The sequence below is a fragment of the Lithobates pipiens genome, unplaced genomic scaffold, assembly GCF_037356315.1.
Source record: "Lithobates pipiens isolate NorthernLeopardFrog02 unplaced genomic scaffold, aLitPip1_a1.2 Scaffold_18, whole genome shotgun sequence".
Taxonomy (NCBI): domain Eukaryota; kingdom Metazoa; phylum Chordata; class Amphibia; order Anura; family Ranidae; genus Lithobates; species Lithobates pipiens.
Window position 1 is genome coordinate 265,939,083 of NW_027507758.1, and position 19,998 is coordinate 265,959,080.

At 40.7% G+C, this 19,998-nt stretch overlaps 1 protein-coding gene across 22 annotated transcripts in view; it reads left to right on the forward strand.

Moving 5' to 3' along the window:
- PTPRK (protein tyrosine phosphatase receptor type K) overlaps positions 1–19,998 on the forward strand; it is a 596,872-nt gene that overhangs the window by 300,253 nt on the left and 276,621 nt on the right. For all 22 annotated transcript variants that reach the window (XM_077486902.1, XM_077486901.1, XM_077486909.1 and 19 more), the window contains exon 7: positions 1,975–2,268. In XM_077486902.1, coding sequence (XP_077343028.1) covers positions 1,975–2,268 — 294 coding nt within the window. The remainder of the gene's footprint in view (positions 1–1,974; positions 2,269–19,998) is intronic.

Consider the following 19,998-nt stretch of genomic DNA (forward strand, 5'->3'; position numbering starts at 1 on the left):
GGGGTAGAGAACAGAGGCTTCGGGTGGCCGCATCGCTGAACCGTGGGACAGGTGAGTTTTGGTTTATTAAGTCAGCAGCTATACTTTTTGTAGCTGCTGACTTTTAATAAACTCAAAAAACAGTGGAACTCCGCTTTAAGGGAGATGTGATATGTTTATATTATTATTTGGTCCATGCATCATATTGTTTTTTCACGGCTTTTATGTTTATTAGCACAGCATATTTAAAAATTTTTTTAGTTTTGTTTGATTTGCACATTTATATTGGGAGTGTGTCCCTTGCTGTCTGCTGAGTTATATTGATTAAATATTTAGTTGCTCACAAGATTTTATCTGAATAGCATTAATGTACTTCTTTTGCAAAAATAAAACCGCTTTCCATTAATTCTGCACCTGCTTACCTAACTTCTTCATAGCTGTTGAAACACACTGCTCAATTACTTCTACCTTACTTCTTGGTCAGACCTTAGCTGGGAGGCGTTGACCAGCTGATCTCATTGGCACACACCCTGCATCTACCCTCAGCTGGTCAACTCCTTCCTGTGTCATAATCTGGTCTGACCAGGAAGTAAGGCAGAATTAATCGAGCAGTGTGTTTAAACAGCTATGAAGACAGTGAGATAAGCAGGTGTAAACTTAATGGAAAGATGTTTTTTTTTTTTTGCAAAAGAAGTAGATTATTAATGTTATGTTGGTTTTAAAAATTGAACAAAGGTGAACTTTCCTTTAAATATGTGCTGCTGCCTTATTTCTATAGATATAATAAATGTTTTTTTTGACAATGTGTGGCTCTGCAAAATGTTTTAAAGATTTCTACATATGATGCTTTATACATTAATACAATATTGATTATTATATCTACATACAGTGTATAATTTGGGCATTCTCCTCACTTAAGAGTTTGTCAAAAAGCCTTATTAAACCTATAGTTCATGACTGAAAATGTAACTATTTCCTAGTAATATTGATTGAGGTTTTTGAAAACGAAAACCGGGATGATTTCACTAGCAAATCAACAATCATGTTTTTCATGGTTGCTCATAAGACACACATCTGACTCATTCCTGTTTAAAGACATTGAACACATGATAAACAACTTTATTTTTTTCTGTTTGATGTAAGGTATTAAACCATGCGTTTTTGCTGATGAAAACAATATGACCTACTTTACTTCTTGGACAATAGGATGTAAATTGTGTCTGTCTGTTCTGCACCTGTCCAGCAGCTGGATTGGTGATCCTTCATGAACAGGCTACTATCTCCTCGAACAATGGGTGGACCTGTTATTCGGTGCTTGCCCAAAATTCGTAGGGCAGTTCCTTTTGTACAAAAGAGATGAGATAAACCTTTCAATAATGCAGGAAAGCAAATTCAGTTTCTGATCAATTCTGGTGAGCATTTCCTGCAAAATGCAGCTCATTGCTTGAATGAGCACTTAAGCTGGCCATAGATGATGCCAATTGCTTGATTTCCCCCATCAACACAGGCAGTATTGATGGGGGAATCCCTCCTGTGGGGCTGTTGTGTTCTCCTGGTAAGGGGGCACGGTGAGCCATCCCTTGTCGAGAGAACACAATGGTTATTGCCAGCGACTATAGCTTTATTATTGTATAGCAAAAATCAGACATGCTGGTTGTACACAAGTGGATTGATGGATCGACTTGGGTACAATCAGCCTGCCCATAGATGGATTGAATCTCAGCCGGTCCCTGCTAAAGCAGCCAAGATTCAAACCATCAATGGTCAGCTTTATTTCATGGACTGAAAAAAAGCATCTAGCTAAATCTTGAGGTTTTTTTTTTTCCTGGCAGATAAAGTACCCACACTGTGTCATCGAACTAATACAATGTGTATGATGTTCCTCTCTTAGTGTTACGTATGCAAGAAAAAAAATGACCCTTTACTAATACTCCTTGCTTAGGTGGAATTAATATTAAGTATTTAATGTGTTTTTTTTTTTCCTTTCTTTTCCAGAACCACCACGACCAATTGCCCCACCGCAGCTCCTTGGTGTTGGGCCAACATATCTCCTTATTCAGCTGAATGCCAACTCAATTATTGGAGACGGGCCCATCATTCTTAAGGAGGTGGAATATAGGATGACCACTGGGACTTGGACTGAAACCCATGCAGTGAATGCCCCAACCTACAAGCTATGGCATTTGGACCCAGATACAGAATATGAGATTAGGGTTCTGCTAACAAGACCAGGGGAAGGTGGAACAGGGCAACCAGGTCCTCCACTGATTACAAGAACCAAGTGTGCAGGTAAGACAGTTTTCTTTAAAAAAAAAAATAGTTTGAAGGTGCACAAACAACCATCATAAACCAGCAGATCTGGGTGTCTGGCTAAAGTCAAATTTCTATAGTTTGAGAGGCTATTAAAGGAGTATAAGTAATTTGCTCTGTACGTGTACTAATGCAGTCATTTTTCACCTCATCATTTCCTCAGCAGAGAAAACGCTATCGCTCAAAATTGTTAATGCTATGCCCCACAATTATATATTTAAACCCCCTATAAACATACCACTTTCTAGATTGCCACCATATATTTGCACTATACAAAAGTCAAAAAGTTCAATCTTCAACTGCCTTGAGATTTTCAAAAGGGGGTATAGAGGCACCTTCAAAATATGAACTGTAGAAACTTTGATACAATAAATAAAAACACTCACATTGAGATTAAAAATGATCAGCATGAGGGAAGTCTTGCAGTGGTGCGGCTGTGTCACTCAGGAACCCATAGAAAGCTGTCCACTGGCTCTGTACACTCTTTGGCTCAGATGGTAATACAGAGGAGAGGTCTGAGGTGCTCATGGACTGCAGCAGCATCTGACGTCACTGGAAGTATTGCAACACCGTTTCTGAGCCTGTGCACTGCCAGTGGGGGGGACAGGCGCGCTCCTTTGTCAAGCTGACAAAGCTGGGTATGCAGGATTTAAACATGCTATATATAGAGTCCACCATCTAGTGGTGATAGGAGGAAATGGCAGGTGATGATAAAACACTGGTGGAGAATATTTGTCATACAGGTGTGGGGAGGGGGGGGCGCGCATCTAGTTAATATACTGGGAATAACAATTAATAAAAAAAACAATAATAACCAATGTAATGTATTACATATTGAAAATGGGAAAGGCCGTGGGACAAAAAGAGGAATAGAACAATAAAAGGTGGCTAAAATAAACACAATGTTAAAATGTGTGATAAACTTTATATTGGGGGGGGGGGAATTTTTTTTTAGACTTGATGCAGTTATTAGACATTCAGCACATCATGAGGGACTCATAAGGCGATACTAATGTGGTAAGTTAAGAAGTGGGGATGAGGGGGCCAAATTGTGGACAGGTTCCATAGGCGTTAACATGATAATTTAAAGTCATGTATATGATAAAAATAAGGAAATGTAGGGAGATATATATATATATATATATATATATATATATATATATATATATATATATATATATATATATATATATATATAATTATATATATAAATCTGATAGGGGCACTGGGCATGGGATTAGTAAATAATGAACTGTCTGTGGTATACACCTATAGTAGAGTATAAAAATAATAAAAAATCTAGACTGCCAAAGAGAGAGATCATGTATAGCGGATATAAGATATGGTAAAGGGGACCACAGATCCCTGATGCTAGCCTGGGCTGGCAGCACAGAGACAGGTGGAAGGAGGGGCAATTATTTTATTTTTTTGGGGGGGGGGGGTTAGAGGGAGGAAAAGGGAAGAGGAATCACCTTTAGCGTCAAAAAGTCCATCCCGGACAATATACTTACAGGTGCCGAACTAAAAACACCCACCACCCTAGTGGCAAAGGTCACCCAACCACCTAAAAAATATTTATATACCGTATCAAGGTGATCTGGTTGAAAAATGAAGGATAAGGGTTAGAATGGGGAGGGAAAAAAACCTGAGATCGTGTAATCATGAATATGTATCCTAGGACCTCTAGTTCCTCATTTAGCCCTCCAGGTAAGAGGGTATCTAAAGAATAGATCCAGAAAGTCTCCCTCTCGCACAGTTGGTGAAACTTCTCTGCTTCAAGGGGCTTTTTGGTATTTGTTCAACTTGTAGGGCCCAAGTATGTTTTTAATGGCACTGCAAAGTGGTGAGGGATACTGTGTTGGTCTGTTCCCTCTTCCACAAAGTGACAGCGCTCACCAAACCGCTGTCTGAGGGGGCATATAGTATGTCCTATATACAGCAATTTACATGGGCAAGTAATCCAGTACACCACAAAATCAGAGGAACAGTTGTGAAATTTTCAGATTTTGTGTGTTTTGCCTTTTAATGAGAATTCCTTTTTCCTGTGGGTAACAAAGGCACATGTTTTGCATAGTGCCTTTTTGCACTGATACATGCTGATAAGGGGGACGAGGCATAGTTGTATAAGATGACAGGTGCATTTAGGCTGTAATTTGCTGGGAGCAACTTTGTTTTTGAGGTTGGGAGCTCTATGATATGTGACACAAGGTTCGGCAGAAAGAATGTCTTTAAGATGTTAAAAAAAAAACAGAAGCTTATTTTGTACACTGAGATTTTTACGGTATCACATACCCAAGAGCCATAAGAAATCAGAAAGACCCCCAGGTAGACTTCTCAATGTACATAGACCAGTTTCTGCAATCTCTGGCGCGGAATCACTAGTCCTACATCAGAGACGGTACAAATCTCCTAGAACTACTTGAGCCATACTCGTAGGAATCTAGTTGTTCCTGGGTTTCATTGGACGTTAACGCTCTTTACACTTCCATACACCACCGATTTGGCTTTTCCACACTCAATCATTTTCTGTCCGCTGACCCCCTTTCCATCCCTAGACAAGTCACTTTCGTCCTCCGTGTCACCGAGTTTTGTCTCATGCACAATTACTTAAATTTCTATGGAGATTCCTTTCTCCAAATCCAAGGGACTACGATGGGAGCAAATTTTTTGCTCCCTCATACGCCAACCTGGCCATGGGTCTATGGGAATCCAAATACATCTGGAACAAGAATCCCTTCGCAAAGAACTTCTTGTTTTTTGGATACTACATCAGTGATATCATAATCATCTGCGATGGCCCCTCTGACGTTATTAAAGATCTTGTACAACACTGCAATGACAATCCATTTGGACTTTCATTCATCTTTGTCCAAGATCAAAATAAATTGGCCTTCCTTGATCTTGGAGTCAGTCACAATAAAGGCGTAATCCAAGCCACAAATTGCACCAAGCCCACAGCAGGCAATTCGTTATTTCATTATAATAGTTGTCATTACCCTGCCTGGACCAAAAACATTCCCAAGGGCCAATTTTGTCAGTTGCGAAATACTACCAATTACATGGAACAGAGCACTCTTTTGACCAAAAAATTACTTGATAAGGGTTATCCCAATACCCTTATACAGGAAGCACACACATTTTCTCAATGGTAAACCTGAACGTAAAGACAAAAACCTTTTGATTCATAATAAAACGCCATTAAAAATACCTGGAACATGGTGCATATCCTTGCAAAACACTGTAATATCTTAACGGAGGATCCACACCTCAAAGCCATTCTTACTGCCGAACCTCAAAATAAATCTCCATTGGGATTGAAGTAATTGTGCGTGAGACAAAACTCTGTGACATTGAGGATGAAAGTGACTTGTCTAGGGTTGGAAAGGGGGTCAGAGGACAGAAAATGATTGAATGTGGAAAGGGCAAATTGATGGGCTATGGGAGTGTAGAGAGTTAGCGGATATATATATATATATATATATATATATATAATAGATAGATCTCCCTACATTTCCTAAATTTTCCCATACACATGACTTCAAATCATCATGTTGTTATTGCCTACGCATAGAACCTGTCCAACATTTGGCCCCCTCATCCATATTTCTTAAATTACCACCACATTAGTATCACCTTATAATACCCCATGATGTGCTGAATGTCTAATACCTACATCAAGTCTAAATTTTGTTTTCCCAATATATTTATTTTATCACACATTTTATCATTGTTTTTATTTAATTTTAGCCACCTTTTATTGTTCTATTCCTCTTTTTGTCCTGTGGTCTTTCCCATTCTCAGAATGTAATACATTAAATTGGTTATCATTGTTTTTATTAATTGTTATTCCCAATATGTCCATTAGATGGTCTCCCACCAGTATGACCATATCATTCTCCACCAGTGTTCATCATCACCTGCCATTTCCCGCTATCACCACTAGATGGTGAACTCTATATATAGCATGTTTAATTCCTGCATACCCAGCTTGATAAAAGAGGCGCCTGTCCTCCCCACCCACAGTGCGCAGGCTCAGAAACGGCGCTGCAACACTTCCAGTGATGCCAGACGTCACAGCGGTCCATGAGTGCCTCAGACCTCTCTCCTCTGTATAACCATCTGAGTCACAAAGTGTACAGAGCCGGCAGGTGGCATTATTTGGGTTTCTGAGTGATGTAGCCCATTGAACCAGCAAGCAAGGAGACGCACTGCTACAGCATTTTCCTCATGCTGATTGTTTTTAACCTCAATGTGAGAGTTATTATTTATTGTACCATAACGTTTCTACAGTTCATATTTAGAAGGCCCCTCTTTCTTTACTCTTTTTTTCTACATATTTTTGAGTGAGCTTCTGCTATCCTGACGAGGCCTGCCCTGAGTTAAAGACCGTTTCTTCTTCACCCCTGGATATCATCATCCATCTTCCGCGGTTTCTGCTCTCCCCTGATCCACACCCTTTATAATAAAACAGACTCAGGTTCACTGGCATCATTTGAACTACAGTTTGCCCCAGACCACCCTCATTTCATTGAGATTTTCAAAGTTGCTTGGCGTGATTGTAGCAAGGAGAGAATCTCTGGTTCCCAGGGTTTACAGACCATTGCTCCAAACTGCCGTCATTTTACACTAATAAACAACACGGAAACGCTAAACCGCTACCATAGCCTGTTATGATATGGAAAAGATGCCCATAATATGAAATATGTTCATTTTATCAGCAGCCTGCCCTGTTTAAAATAATTTTACAAAGGCTTTCAGTTTTAGAGAGAAGGGTCCATAAAATGGTGCCAACCTTGTTTTGGAAAGAATCATCCATTATTTACCTAGTTAGTGTTATAGTGAGTGACTACCACCCCAAAAAATACAGTGTCATTTGTTTTCATTTGCCAGAGCTGTGCAAGAGAACTTCGTTGTCTAAGCAATTCAGTGACTTTGCTTGTAAATTATATCAGGGCTCGACAAAACCCGGGCGCCAGGTCGCATTTGCGACTAGAATTAGCGACCTGGCGCCTGGGGCAGCACAGCTAGGGGGTATGCTGTCTCCGCGGACCCCCGCGGCACGATCGCGTTGGGCCGCGCCGCCGGCGGCCGGTAATTGAGCCCCCAGCTTTGAGGCCTTCTACGATCCTATGGTTCCTTCTGAAATCTGGCGCCCTCTTGTGGTGGCCGTTGGAATTACAACCAGCAATGCTAATGGATGCAATGCTAATTCCCCTGCCTGCCTATCTTCCTTCCCTTTACTCAGAACCCCTGAACATTATATATATATATATATATATATATATATATATATATATATATATTATATTCTAACACCCTAGAGAATAGAATGGTGGTCGTTGCAATACTGTCTGTCACACCGTATTTGCACAGCGGACTTACAAGCGCACTTTTTTGGGGAAAATGTATTTAATAAAAAAATAAATAAGACAACAGTAAAGTTAGCCCAATTTTTTTTTATATTGTGAAAGATAATGTTACGCCGAGTAAATCGATACCCAACATGTCATGCTTCAAAATTGCGCCCGCTCATGAAATGGCGACAAACTTTTACCCTTTAAAATCTCCATAGGCGACGTTTAAAAAATTCTACAGGTTGCACTTTTTAAGTTACAGAGGAGGTCTGGGGCTAGAATTATTGCTCTCGCTCTACCGATCACAGCGATACCTCACATGTGTGGTTTGAACACCGCTTTCATATATGCGTTCGCTTCTGCATGCAAGCTGGGCGGCACAGGGCGCGTTTAAAATATATATATTTTTTATTATTTTAACTTTTATTTTTATTTTTTTTCACTGTTCTTTTTAAAAAAATAAATAAAAATTTGTGTCACTTTTATTCCTATTACAAGGAATGTAAAAATCCCTTGCAATAGAAAAAAGCATGACAGGTCCTCTTATATATGAGATCTGGGGTCAGAGAGACCTCACATCTCATATTTACACTAAAATGCAATTTAAAAAAAAATTGTCATTTGAAAAAATAAATAAATAATAAAATGTCCCTCTAAGAGCTATGGGCATTGACTTGGAGACAGGTGGGGGGCTTGGGGCTATCTTCCCCTCACTCGTCTCCATGTCAGGCCAGGGACAGGTCCAGATCGCCGTCACAGACCTGGCTCCTAACTTTTTTAGCTGGCTCCTAGATTCCAAACAAATTTTTCAACCCCTGAATTATATAATGGCTAATTTGACAGAGGTATGAGTTTTTTGGAAACGCTGAAGAGATGGTTTCTTTCTGGGAAGTGGCATTGTCACTAACATCACCACCTTCATGGGACCTTATGTTCAGATTAATCATTTTCAGATCTGATGAGTGGTTGCAGCAATCGTTATCACTCTATATAAACATGAAGATTAGTCACAAAGTCATGTGTGATTGGGAGTGAGTCAGTGGTTGAGCCATGTGATCACATTTGGGCAACCATAGACCTCACTGAGCTGTTGTGCTTATGGGCATGATGTGGCCAACAAGCATATTTTCCTAACATAAAAGAACACCCTTTTGTTGTTGGCCTGTGGAGAGAACAGGGGCAGACGATTGGGCAAGATTTTCTAACATGTCCAATTGCTGCTGCTTCTGACAAGCCTTTGTCGGCTGTGTCTGTTGGTGTTCCACAGATAATGCCATTGCTGACCACTCATTCTGAAAATGCTAGGTGGTTGGCTCTCATATTGGTCTCCTTTCTTCACAGACCCAGAAAAAGAATGCAGACAAGAATTTTTGATTTTTCTTACATTTTTCTATAGCAGCATACTTTGCCCAGTTTAATGTATTTTTCAGACTTTGTAGTAACACAAGTGAACAAAGAGTTCAGTATACAGTAAAGCTCGGTGCCTATTGGATTATAAGCTTTACAATAGGCTGTTGTAAATTTTGGTTTAGTCTTGTGTGACTATAAATGTGGTAGCTATTCTCCATACTTGGCCATGAGCTATACTCAGCATTTACAGTGGGCACTTTGCAACTTAACACCCATGGAGGGGTATATCATAAAACAGAAGAAATATCTCATGCAACTGAACAGTTTATAATACAAGATGTCAACTGAGCGACTTTGTGGTGGAAGGCGTAGGTCAGTGTAAGTTGCCTGAGTCCAAATACTTAGGGGCATATCATGGAGAGACAGGAGACAGTGGACACTTTTAAACTCTCCCACTCTGATGCTTCTCTTCATTTAGTCCATTATAATAAGTAATTATCAGACTATAGCCACTGTAATCCAGCCCAAATCACATATTACTTACTGTTTAAAGAAACTTTAAAAATCTTGTTTCCAGGGGTAAGACGGCACCATCTTAAGTATTGTTTTCCGAGTCTACAGTGGAGTGTATTTCAGCCCTTACATTGAGCACTTCCTGTACTGTTAACCAAGCCTCCTTCTCAATCCAACGTTTCTATGGCAACCCTGCTTCCCTATTCATAGCTTACTTGTTTATTTAATAGTATTTACTTGTGCCGTTGTCTGTTTGCCTTTGTCAGACTTATCAAGGGCAAGTTTAAACTGTATGTGAGGTCACACGGTGTGTAGGAGGAGGGTCTGAGTGATTAGCAGAGTTCAGTGTTGTGCCGTAGGAAGTCCTGATAACAGAGAGATAAGACATAGAGTGTGCCGTAAATCAGGGGAGATCTGGGCATGCTCAGTGACTTCATTCTACAGAACAACAAGGATTACAACAATACTAAGCAAGTAAGGAGATATCTACAACAGTGTTCATTGGGGTTTTTATGCTGATTTACATGGGACAAAGTTGCGGGGGAGGGTTTACAACCACTTAAATTTGTGTATTTCAATCATATGTTTGTGTGCTTCTGTTTATCCTACTTATCCTATCCTAATACAAATATGAGTCCACTGGCTGTCCTTAAATTTGGTCTTTGATGTTTTTTCCACAATGAATTGCAGGGCAAAGGCACTCCAGGGAAGAAAATATAATTATGTTTTTCAAACAAGAACTAGTTACATTGAACTATGCATATTGTAGACCCCTAACTATAGTATTAAACAGCATTACTGTGATTTTGCTTGATATGCTTCCGTATGCCACACACATTGTTAGAGTAATGAGAGTGCAAGCGCTGAATTATTATAAGATAACCCCACTGCAGAAGGTCAGCTAAAAGAAAGAATCTTCCTACTCTGGAGGATGGTTTAAGTGGAATTGGCATTTGAATTTCTGAGTGGAGTGTGGCTGTCTTTAGCTAAGCAGCTATGCTAAACAGTACTTCAAATGCTTGTTTTGTCAGGTCACATCACAGAACTGACAATTAAATGTGGCACTATCAGCATTTAAATCACATAGACTATGGAAATTCTCTGAGATTAAAACAGCTCAGCCAAGTCAGATGGTGAGCTAAACAAAATAATGAACCATCCCCAACCTCCTTCCCTCTCTGCTGCCTTTTCTTTAACATGACAATGCCAAGAAATCTTTGTTATGAATCTCTGACTTTATATTCCAAGCCACCTTACCGAGTGCTTAGCCTAATTGAGAAACAACTGTCAGGTCCCAGAACACAATATACATTAGACCTGTATTCTTTAGTTTAATTATCTTTATTTTTTAACTACTTTCTTGAGAATAGCGCAGAAAAGGCAGCCTAATTTGTACTCCATAGGTTGTATCTATTTTTTTAAAGGTATCTTACAGCTGTTTATGGGATGGAGATTCTAGCAGTTGTTTTTAGTAGTCTGGACTCATAGTCACTTTTACATAGTTTTTCATAGTTACTTTTTAATGAAACAGTAAAGACAGGGACATGGCAGGGCTTTTGGGTGGGATTCAGCCTCCTGATTCTACAGCATTACCTTCTGTGCTTGCTTTTATGTTTGTGGGTAAGGTTGAATTTATTGCAGTGGAGCATAAACTGGTGAACACACTGACTTGCATTTCAAGTATTTCCTTTGTTTGTTCATTTATATTATTTTCTTCATCCACAGGTGCACCCAGGTAGGCAGGCTTCTTCTAGCGGGCGCTGTGCTTCAGTTACTGTAGCTGGTTTAGGCAGACAAAGCAACAGTATGTTGCCTAAACAAAAATGAGTGAGAGACTTGAATTCAGTGAGTGGATGGAAGAGGATTTTGTGATCCAATAGGACCAGGAGCAATGTGCATGGGTGTGTCCCCATCAAGATGCAATAGTAATAACTCGAGCACAGGGGTCTCCAAACTTTCTAAACAAAGGCCTAGTTTACTGTCCTTCAGACTGTAGAGGGGCTGATTGTGGCCAAAGGGGTAGAAAATGTTCCAGAATCAGTGGGAGTAAACAATCTCTCAGGCTTGGTGGTCAGTGGGTGTAAAAAAACATCTGTGATCAGTGTGAGAAGAAATAGTGCCCCACCATTGGTACAAGTTGCAGGAATTTTGTGCCTTCATCGGCATCAGTTGGGAGAAATGGTGCCCCATCGTTGGTATCAGTGGCCAAATTAGTGCCCTCCCTCGCACTCTTGTTCCTTCTGCTAGACCTGTGTTCTTTTGGTGCAGACCGTACCCATTGTACTTGGTTACCGATGCTTAACTTGGATAGATAATTTAGAAATTTAGATCATACTGGCAACTGTAAATAAGTCTACTGATTAGTATTCCACAAGCGTAAAACATATTACCTACTAGTTCAGAGACATCCAAATTATAGGTTGTTTTTTTTTTTTTTTCTTCCTGTACTATACAAGACTACCAACCACCACGCTGTTATTGATACCATATGTAATACCAGTATGCCATGTCTGTCTGTGACCACAATAATATTTATATCATGTTTGTACCTTTTAACACTGTGTCTTTATCATTGGTATCAATAGTATAAGCTGCATCTATCAGTGAAAAGAATTAGTGCTCCATCATTGGTATCGGTGGACAAAATTAGTGCTCCATTATTGGTATCAGTTGGAGGAATAGTGCCCCATTGTATGTGTGTCGGGGGGGGGGAATAGTGCTCTGTGATTGGTATCAGTTGGATAATCGTGCCCCATCATTGATATCAGTGAAAAAAATAGTGCCTAGCAGAGGGCTGCAATTTGGAGATCCCTGCTACAGAAAAATCTAACCTACGTCTATTGTATACGGAAACATTACAGTATGATCTTTCTTTTTGCAGTATATATTTCAGTTGAACTATCTTCCCTTGATAATTTTCCTTTCTGATTTTTCAAATATTGAATTTCCTTTTCACAGCTCCTAGTAAGAATATTTGCTGATATAAGAAACTTGCCTAGTTAGCATACTGTACTATTTTTGTGTTGTTGCCAGTGCAACATTGTCCTATTATACTGTGGATTTCTATTGCCTGCTGGGCTTCCTCTGTATTTTTGTATTCTCACAAAAGCTAGCGGGTCAGCAGTTCACTGCGTCCAGAACTTTAATATATCTACCCTTTGCCGGAGTTGCTTTCTTCTTCCATCAAAATTCAAAGCACTTCATGTTTTCAATAAAAAAATGATACTTCTGCTTCAGCAAGTAACCTGTTTTCCAACTTTAATAAAGCTTAAAGTAGACCTATCCTTGAAATTTAAACTTTACATGAAGCATTAGGAAACGTCATGTTTGAGTAAAAAGTCCTCTTGCTTGCCATGAATATAAAAATGGTGCGTAGGAGCAGCCTAGATCACATGCTCTCCGCTATTCATCATTGGGGACTGCAGAGAATGTCGTCAGGCAGACCTTGTCTGGTGGTCTTGGTAGTGATGAAAGGAACAGTAAAACACAAAGGATGCAGAGGCTACAAGTATAATGAGAAATATGGCTATATTATAGAAAGATAATTACAAACTATTTGTAAAAATAAGGTTTTCAAGACATTAATACACATTGATAAGAATATTTACATTAACGAGAGATATTGCTTTAACTTCTCCCATACCTTCTGGTTGCAGTTTTATCATGGGTGGGGGGATGGCAGATAACAGGTGCTATTGATTTTACTGTTAGTTTTGTCAGCTTCACAAATTAACAGTGATTACCTACCCCAGGCCAAAATGCTTGTTACTTTACTAGTAGTAGTCATTAACAGCTGTTAGTAATTTGTTGAAATGTGAGATGTTTAATTTGTTTTATTGATGTATTTGCTGCCCAAACTGACTAGCAGCAGCAAACCAATAATACAGGCATTCAGTTGCATTGACCAAATACAGCCTATAATGTCGATTTTGGTCTTTATTTATAATAGAATCAAATGTTTACTGTAGGACTGAAATCATTGTGGAAGTTGCAAGTAGGAGAAGACTGCAAATTATAACCAAGCATCTGTGATTTGTACAAGTTATTCCAGGGCACCCAAACATATTAACCTCGTCCTACACAATACATTTCCAAGAAAGTGGGGTTCAAGCTAAACTTTTTAGATTTTGTTCAACCCTACCCATAGGTTGTAATGAATACAGATGAGTGATCCGATATAAAAGTGTGATTATGTCAGATTGCCCTATACACCGGTATGAGTTCGGGAACATGCAACCCACTACTAGCTAGGAGGGTCCCTTGCCATTGTCTTGTTTAGGGGAACCTGTCAGGGTAGTATTCTGGGTTCTGACTTGTGAACCACAAAGGATGGGGGTTCTGTCATCTTTTATTTTTTTATTTTTTTATCATTTATTTTTCCAAACAAACTTTATTAGAAATGTTCACAATATACAATACAGCAAAATGATTCTATGAAACAAGAGAATCTGAAAACCAGATCAAGGTGAGGATAAAACAGAAAATAGAAACCCAGGTCCCATATTCGTTAAAACACGCAGAGATATGACCGTTTGTGACTAAAAGCAGATATTCCAAAAATAACAAAACCAAACTGACAATGCATTGCAAACATCTGAATTCTAATACCAAGCATGGGAGTATATTTTTTCCACCTAGAGCCCAGAGCACAATGGGAAAATTTACGTGGGGGAGGGAGATAGTTTAACGTTGGGGAAAAGGCTGGCGGTATCTCGCTCCTGGAAGAGGAAGAGCATATTGTGGTCAGAAATTGCCATCATGCTGCAACAGTTTTGACACTGGCATTGTCAACAGCCTTCAATATATACATTTGGTCTACTGACCTCTTTCAAGTGTGTTTAATTCCCTTTTGCAGTCAAAACATCCTAAAGACTTGCTGCTGGGAGCTGCCATTTTGTGTGTCATTTTGACAGTCCCAGCAGACTCCCCTTACTCCTTTCAACAATTACTTAAAAGTTTTTGTAGGTAGGCGAGCAAAGGGGCATAGGAGCTAGACCAGGACAGAAACTGGATCAGCATTAAGCCTAGTACACACTATTCATTTTTTTCATTCAACTCAATGGTCTGAAGAAAAATAAAAGCGCTCTGGAGGAGCCACTGTACTAGCTATACAATGTTAGTACAGTAATCTCCCCCACTGAGCTATTGTGTTCTGGCGGAGGGGCCGTCACCTTGTCACAACATGCCAGTCGATGAGATGCCAATGAGCAAACCTTTTTCGGTCATTGCCCTTCGACAGAAGCTGGCCGCCATACACATGCCAGCCGGTTTCTTTTGAACCGGTCGATGCCACTTGAGTGTATGGCATTTTACACATTACCAGAAGAGAAGAGGGCTATGACCTGCAAGGAGAGGGTGGGTGATTTGTTGGGGATTAGACAAGTCAAATCTGGCAGGTGTTCAAATTTACATGGCAAGTGAATAAAAATAATTTATGGAAAGAAAAAACACTGCAAGTAAGCATATAAAATTCTTGATTTCTCTTTTTTTTTATCTGCAGTTTAAGGTGTTGACATCCCTTTAAATGCTCCCTTCATATATGAACTTGTCTAGAGGCTTCACATCACAAGCCCTACGTAATGAGTTCTTTAGACCTTGCTCGGATGTGCTAGAGTGTACGCATGTGCTAGGGCCAGGTTTGCCCGCATGGGAATACACTTCCCTAAAGGCAGACAGTGTGCACTCGGATCGGGAACCCACCTAGGTGTTAAATTGGGAGCAGCAGCTGTGTCTGTGCAACCACTACATCCCAAATGATATGAATGGGACTGTCTGTAACACTGCAAACACTGCCTTTGCGTGTGCTCTAGTACAACTGTAAGAATGAGGCCGTTGACCCAAGTCTGACTTACGACAGGTGTGCCACTCTGCTCCCTCTTGCACTTGTTTGTTACACATACACAACTGCTGCAATCAATTAATTTTTATGAAAGCTTTATTAAATAGAGCTGAAACTCTGAGACCTTTCTTTTTTTTTTTTTTTTTTTTTTTTTTTTTTTTTTATGGCATTTTTTTTCCCGTCTTGGGGTTAAAACATGCCACTGCCTTACTTTGCCTTTCAATTATTAGTATTTTCATTTCGACAAGTGTAATTATACAGCGCCAGCCTTCTTTCATCTCTTTTATGCTAAATAGCATTTGATTAATGCTCAAAGTGCCACCTTGTTTTCCTGTTTTATGCAAAGCAGGCTAGGTCTGTGAGAAGTGCTGCTGGAGGTGTGTGTTTGAAGTGCACAGCACTTTCAAAAGTTTACTTTGTGTCCCTATTATAGGGATGCAAATATAGCTTCAGGGGGTAGAGCCCTAAAAAAAATCATTGTCTGATATGTAACCTAAATATGACATACAGAATATTTTAGCATATTAGGTGCACAAAATATTATGCCTAACATGTTTCAAAACTGTGTGGGAAGCTGAACTTCATTTTAAGGTGACATTACATGGGGGTCCTCAAGGTGGTAATTGTTCTGCGGATTCTGGTCAAGAGTTTTTTTTTTTTTTTTCCCCGACTAAATGCTTGCTGTTCGCATAGTATTAAAGCAAATGCTACAATGTAACCTTTTAGTTTGTATTACTCAGCCCTTCTTTTAAATTGAATGTTAAACGCCTCAAGAAATGAAAATGTAGATCCTAATGCATTATTTTGCAGCGAGGCACGATGCACGTTATAACATAGTAATAAATGTTTACCCTTCCTTATTGTAATCTCATAATGGGGACAAACTCTTCCAGGGTGAACAATTTTCAGCACATGCCAGTTAACGTGCGTCATTGTTAAAGCAGAACTCCCAGAACTATCTTTTGTTTCATGCCTACATTCGTTCAGCTTGTCATGAGGGTAAGTAGCTGATATGGTACTTACCCTCATCTGATATCTGGAGGGCTACCGGGGGATGTTGAAAATCATTGTCGTAGTCTACACCGTGTACATGATCCTCCAGTGGATTCCCCACTGCACAGTGAACACAGGTTATTCACTGTAGACCACTATAATATATATATATATATATATATATATATATATATATATATATATATATATATATATATATATATATATATATATATATATATATATATATTCTCTATCTATCCAGTGCCTTGCGAAAGTATTCGGCCCCCTTGAACTTTTCAACCTTTTGCCACATTTCAGGCTTCAAACATAAAGATATAAAATTTTATTTTTTGTGGGGGCGTGGCCTGGCTGAGCTTGATGGCGGTCGCTTGAGCTCTTAGCTCCGACATCCCGAGACAAAAGCTATTGCCTACCGCAGGTCTTCCCGTCAATGTTTTACATCTAACGATGGGTACAGCCTCCCGTTCGTCCTCCGCATCCAGATCTCGCTCCCTGAGAGAAAATTCTGCCGGACAACCGCCTCAAATCATCCCGGAGATGTTCAGGTCACAACGAGGAAACATGGCGCCTTCCCGCCACAGCGCACCTTAGGCCGCGGACCCTCACTCTCCCTCACAGGGGGCGATCGTCTTGTCTGATAACCTTATAGTTGGGAACGCAGCAGCTCAGAGATCGACTGATCATCCCCCGCAGGCGGCTTCTTCACCGCAATCGATCAGCATGAACGACCTCCGTTCTGTCGCCTCTGATATCAAAGACACGTTGTCTGCGGCCATAGCTGAACTCAGGGTCGACATTAGAGGCCTTTCGGATCGTATGCATACAGTGGAGCAAATTACAGATCAACATGAAATATCGCTCCGCAAGACCACAAGGAAGCTGGACTCCCATACTCTTCAAATGAGAGATATTCAGCGACATTTGGAAGATTTGGACAACAGGGGAAGGCGTCACAACCTGAGGGTTAGAGGCCTCCCTGAATCGGTTGAAGCTGACTAAATCACCTCAGCAGTCACCTCCATCTTTAATGATATTATGGGAAGACAACCTCAATCTAACATTGAATTTGAACGTATTCACCGCGCTTTAAGACCGAAGGGAAGAGACAATGATCCTCCAAGGGATATAGTTTGTTGCCTGGTCAACTACCACCTCAAAGAGGACATTTTAAAAGCTGCCAGAACAAGGCAAACCATAACTTTTGGCTCTACCCCTATCCAGATTTTTCAGGATCTCTCTGGTATAACTTTGCAACACCGCAGAGATTTGCGCCCCCTGCTGGACGTTCTGAGGACTCACGGCATACCATACAAATGGAAGTTTCCTTTCTGCCTCGCAGCCTCTGACTCCGGCCGTACTGCACACCTTAAAGTACCGGAAGACTTACCGAACTTTTGCTCGATTCTGAACATCCCCATGGTTGAGCTCCCTAACTGGTATGCCTCCTTCCGTCCGATGATACCTAGAGTGCCCAGACAACAAGCGGATCCGATGGATACTCACGATACCTCCTTCCGAAGACGAAGATCCCCCTCGGCACCGAGGGGTCGGCGTCCGCCTGATATTACCCGCGGGGATCACAGTCCCCCGCCGGGCGAGAAGAGAATACTGAGTGAGTTGCCATCCTTTACTCTTCACCTTTTCTTCCTGGTCGGACTTTTACACCTAGTTGTGTTCTCTGTTACTTTCCCGCCAGAACGAACTGTCTTCTCTACTCGTAACAGTCCGCAGTGAGTTACTAGTTACCATCCGTTCATGTTGCATCGGTTTTTGTTACTCGATTCTTGCCCTGTTATACTCTTCACTTCAGCACGTTGGCGGTACACGAAAACTTTTAGTCCTGCAGTACACCTACCCCGGATCAGATACTGAATTGGTCCCCATGTGACTTTTTAGTTACTGCTCTGGTCTTGACAAAACGATCTGTGCTACCTCTTCAAAGTACCCTCTGATTTGTATTGCTTTCAGGATATGGCATTGTGCGACAACTCGTACACTACCAGCGGAACTTTTGGATCCAGCCTTACTTCGGGACGCCGTTCGTTACCGGTTACAGACGAGTCTGTTCCCTGCCATCCCACTCTGGATGTTTACACGATATCGTTCTGTACACCTCTCCCTATACTATCTGACATGTGTACCCTAAGCAGACTGATCGTCCTGTCTTCTTCGCAGAACTGATAACAGCTCTATATCCTGGAATCTTTCGTCAGTTCCCGAACCCACTTGTTTAAGCCTCCCTCAGTGACAAGGCCGGACTGAAGGTGATTTCTACCCGCAAATGTCCCCACTATATACTCGTCGCATCAGACTGGTCTTCCCTTTCTTTTCTTTTCACAGATTCTCCAGTTGATAAGTATTATTATCCTGATTTGTTGTTGTTATATTGCGATATTGTTATTATGTTTCACAAGCTTATTCTCTCTACTTTACCATTTTCTACGATCGAATCTGGAAGGCGACTATTTGCTTCTATGTCGCCTGCGGATTCGGACATGTTCACTGAACATCTGAGGTTTCTTATAAATGTTGACTGTTCGGTCGTGCCTGTGCACCCTGCATTGGTTTATCCACAACTTTATATATGTATGTAATGAAATGTTCCCCTGGTGTACACTGTGTTATACAACGACACGCAGCTACTTCGTTTATTCGAACGACAGAACCCTCTGTTAACTATCCTCCCTTCGTTAGTTGATTTAAATACACACCAATCGTAATGTAGACCTGCTCCCATCACGCACATCTTATAGTCCTGGGATGTCGTGAGGACGTCCAATCGACACATTTTCTGTGATCCGTTGTTGAGCTTAGACTTGGCCAACCCCACTGTAGGGTGTCGTCCGGGATCCCCTTCGTTTAGTGTCGGGGACTCCCTGCCTCATCCTACCCTTCTTTGTTTTTCTCGTACCACCGAATAAGTGGTCTGATTCTCTCTGATCTTCCCCCCCCCACTCATTCCCTCCCCACACACGTCCTTCCTCTTCCCTCAGCATTACAATTGGCCCTTTTACACGCTGATCCGTTCTAATTACTGTTCGGACTGTTCCCATCCTCCTAGCTTCCCCCCCTAATTCCCATTGCTTTGCTTTGATTTACTTGCACCTCTCTGAACATGTCGGAAGCACGTTCTTCTCAAGACGTCCGTGCTTCTCCACCTGATCTCACAGCCGGTACAAAATTCTACTCGATCAATATTAGAGGTTTAAACACTCCCGAAAAGAGATCAAAATTTCTTCTTGCTTTACATAAAACACACGCACAAATAGCTCTGGTCCAAGAGATGCATTTTAGGACTGATTCTATACCCAAACTACATGACACAAATTATCAGATAGTATATCATGCTACAATGACAGAATCAAAATCTAAAGGAGTCTCTATCTTAGTTTCTAAACATTGCCCTCTTACTGTCACGGATGTCCTGTCGGACCCGATGGGCCGATATCTCTTCCTCAAAGGATATCTGCATAATAGACCTGTTACTATAGCTAACATTTATGCTCCGAATTCTAGACATGTTCCATTCTTCCGAGACGCACTCTCTCAACTCACCACTTTCCAACACGGGATGCTCGTCCTGGGGGGAGACTTTAATATCCCGCTTTCCCCAGACATCGACACGTCTAATGGTTC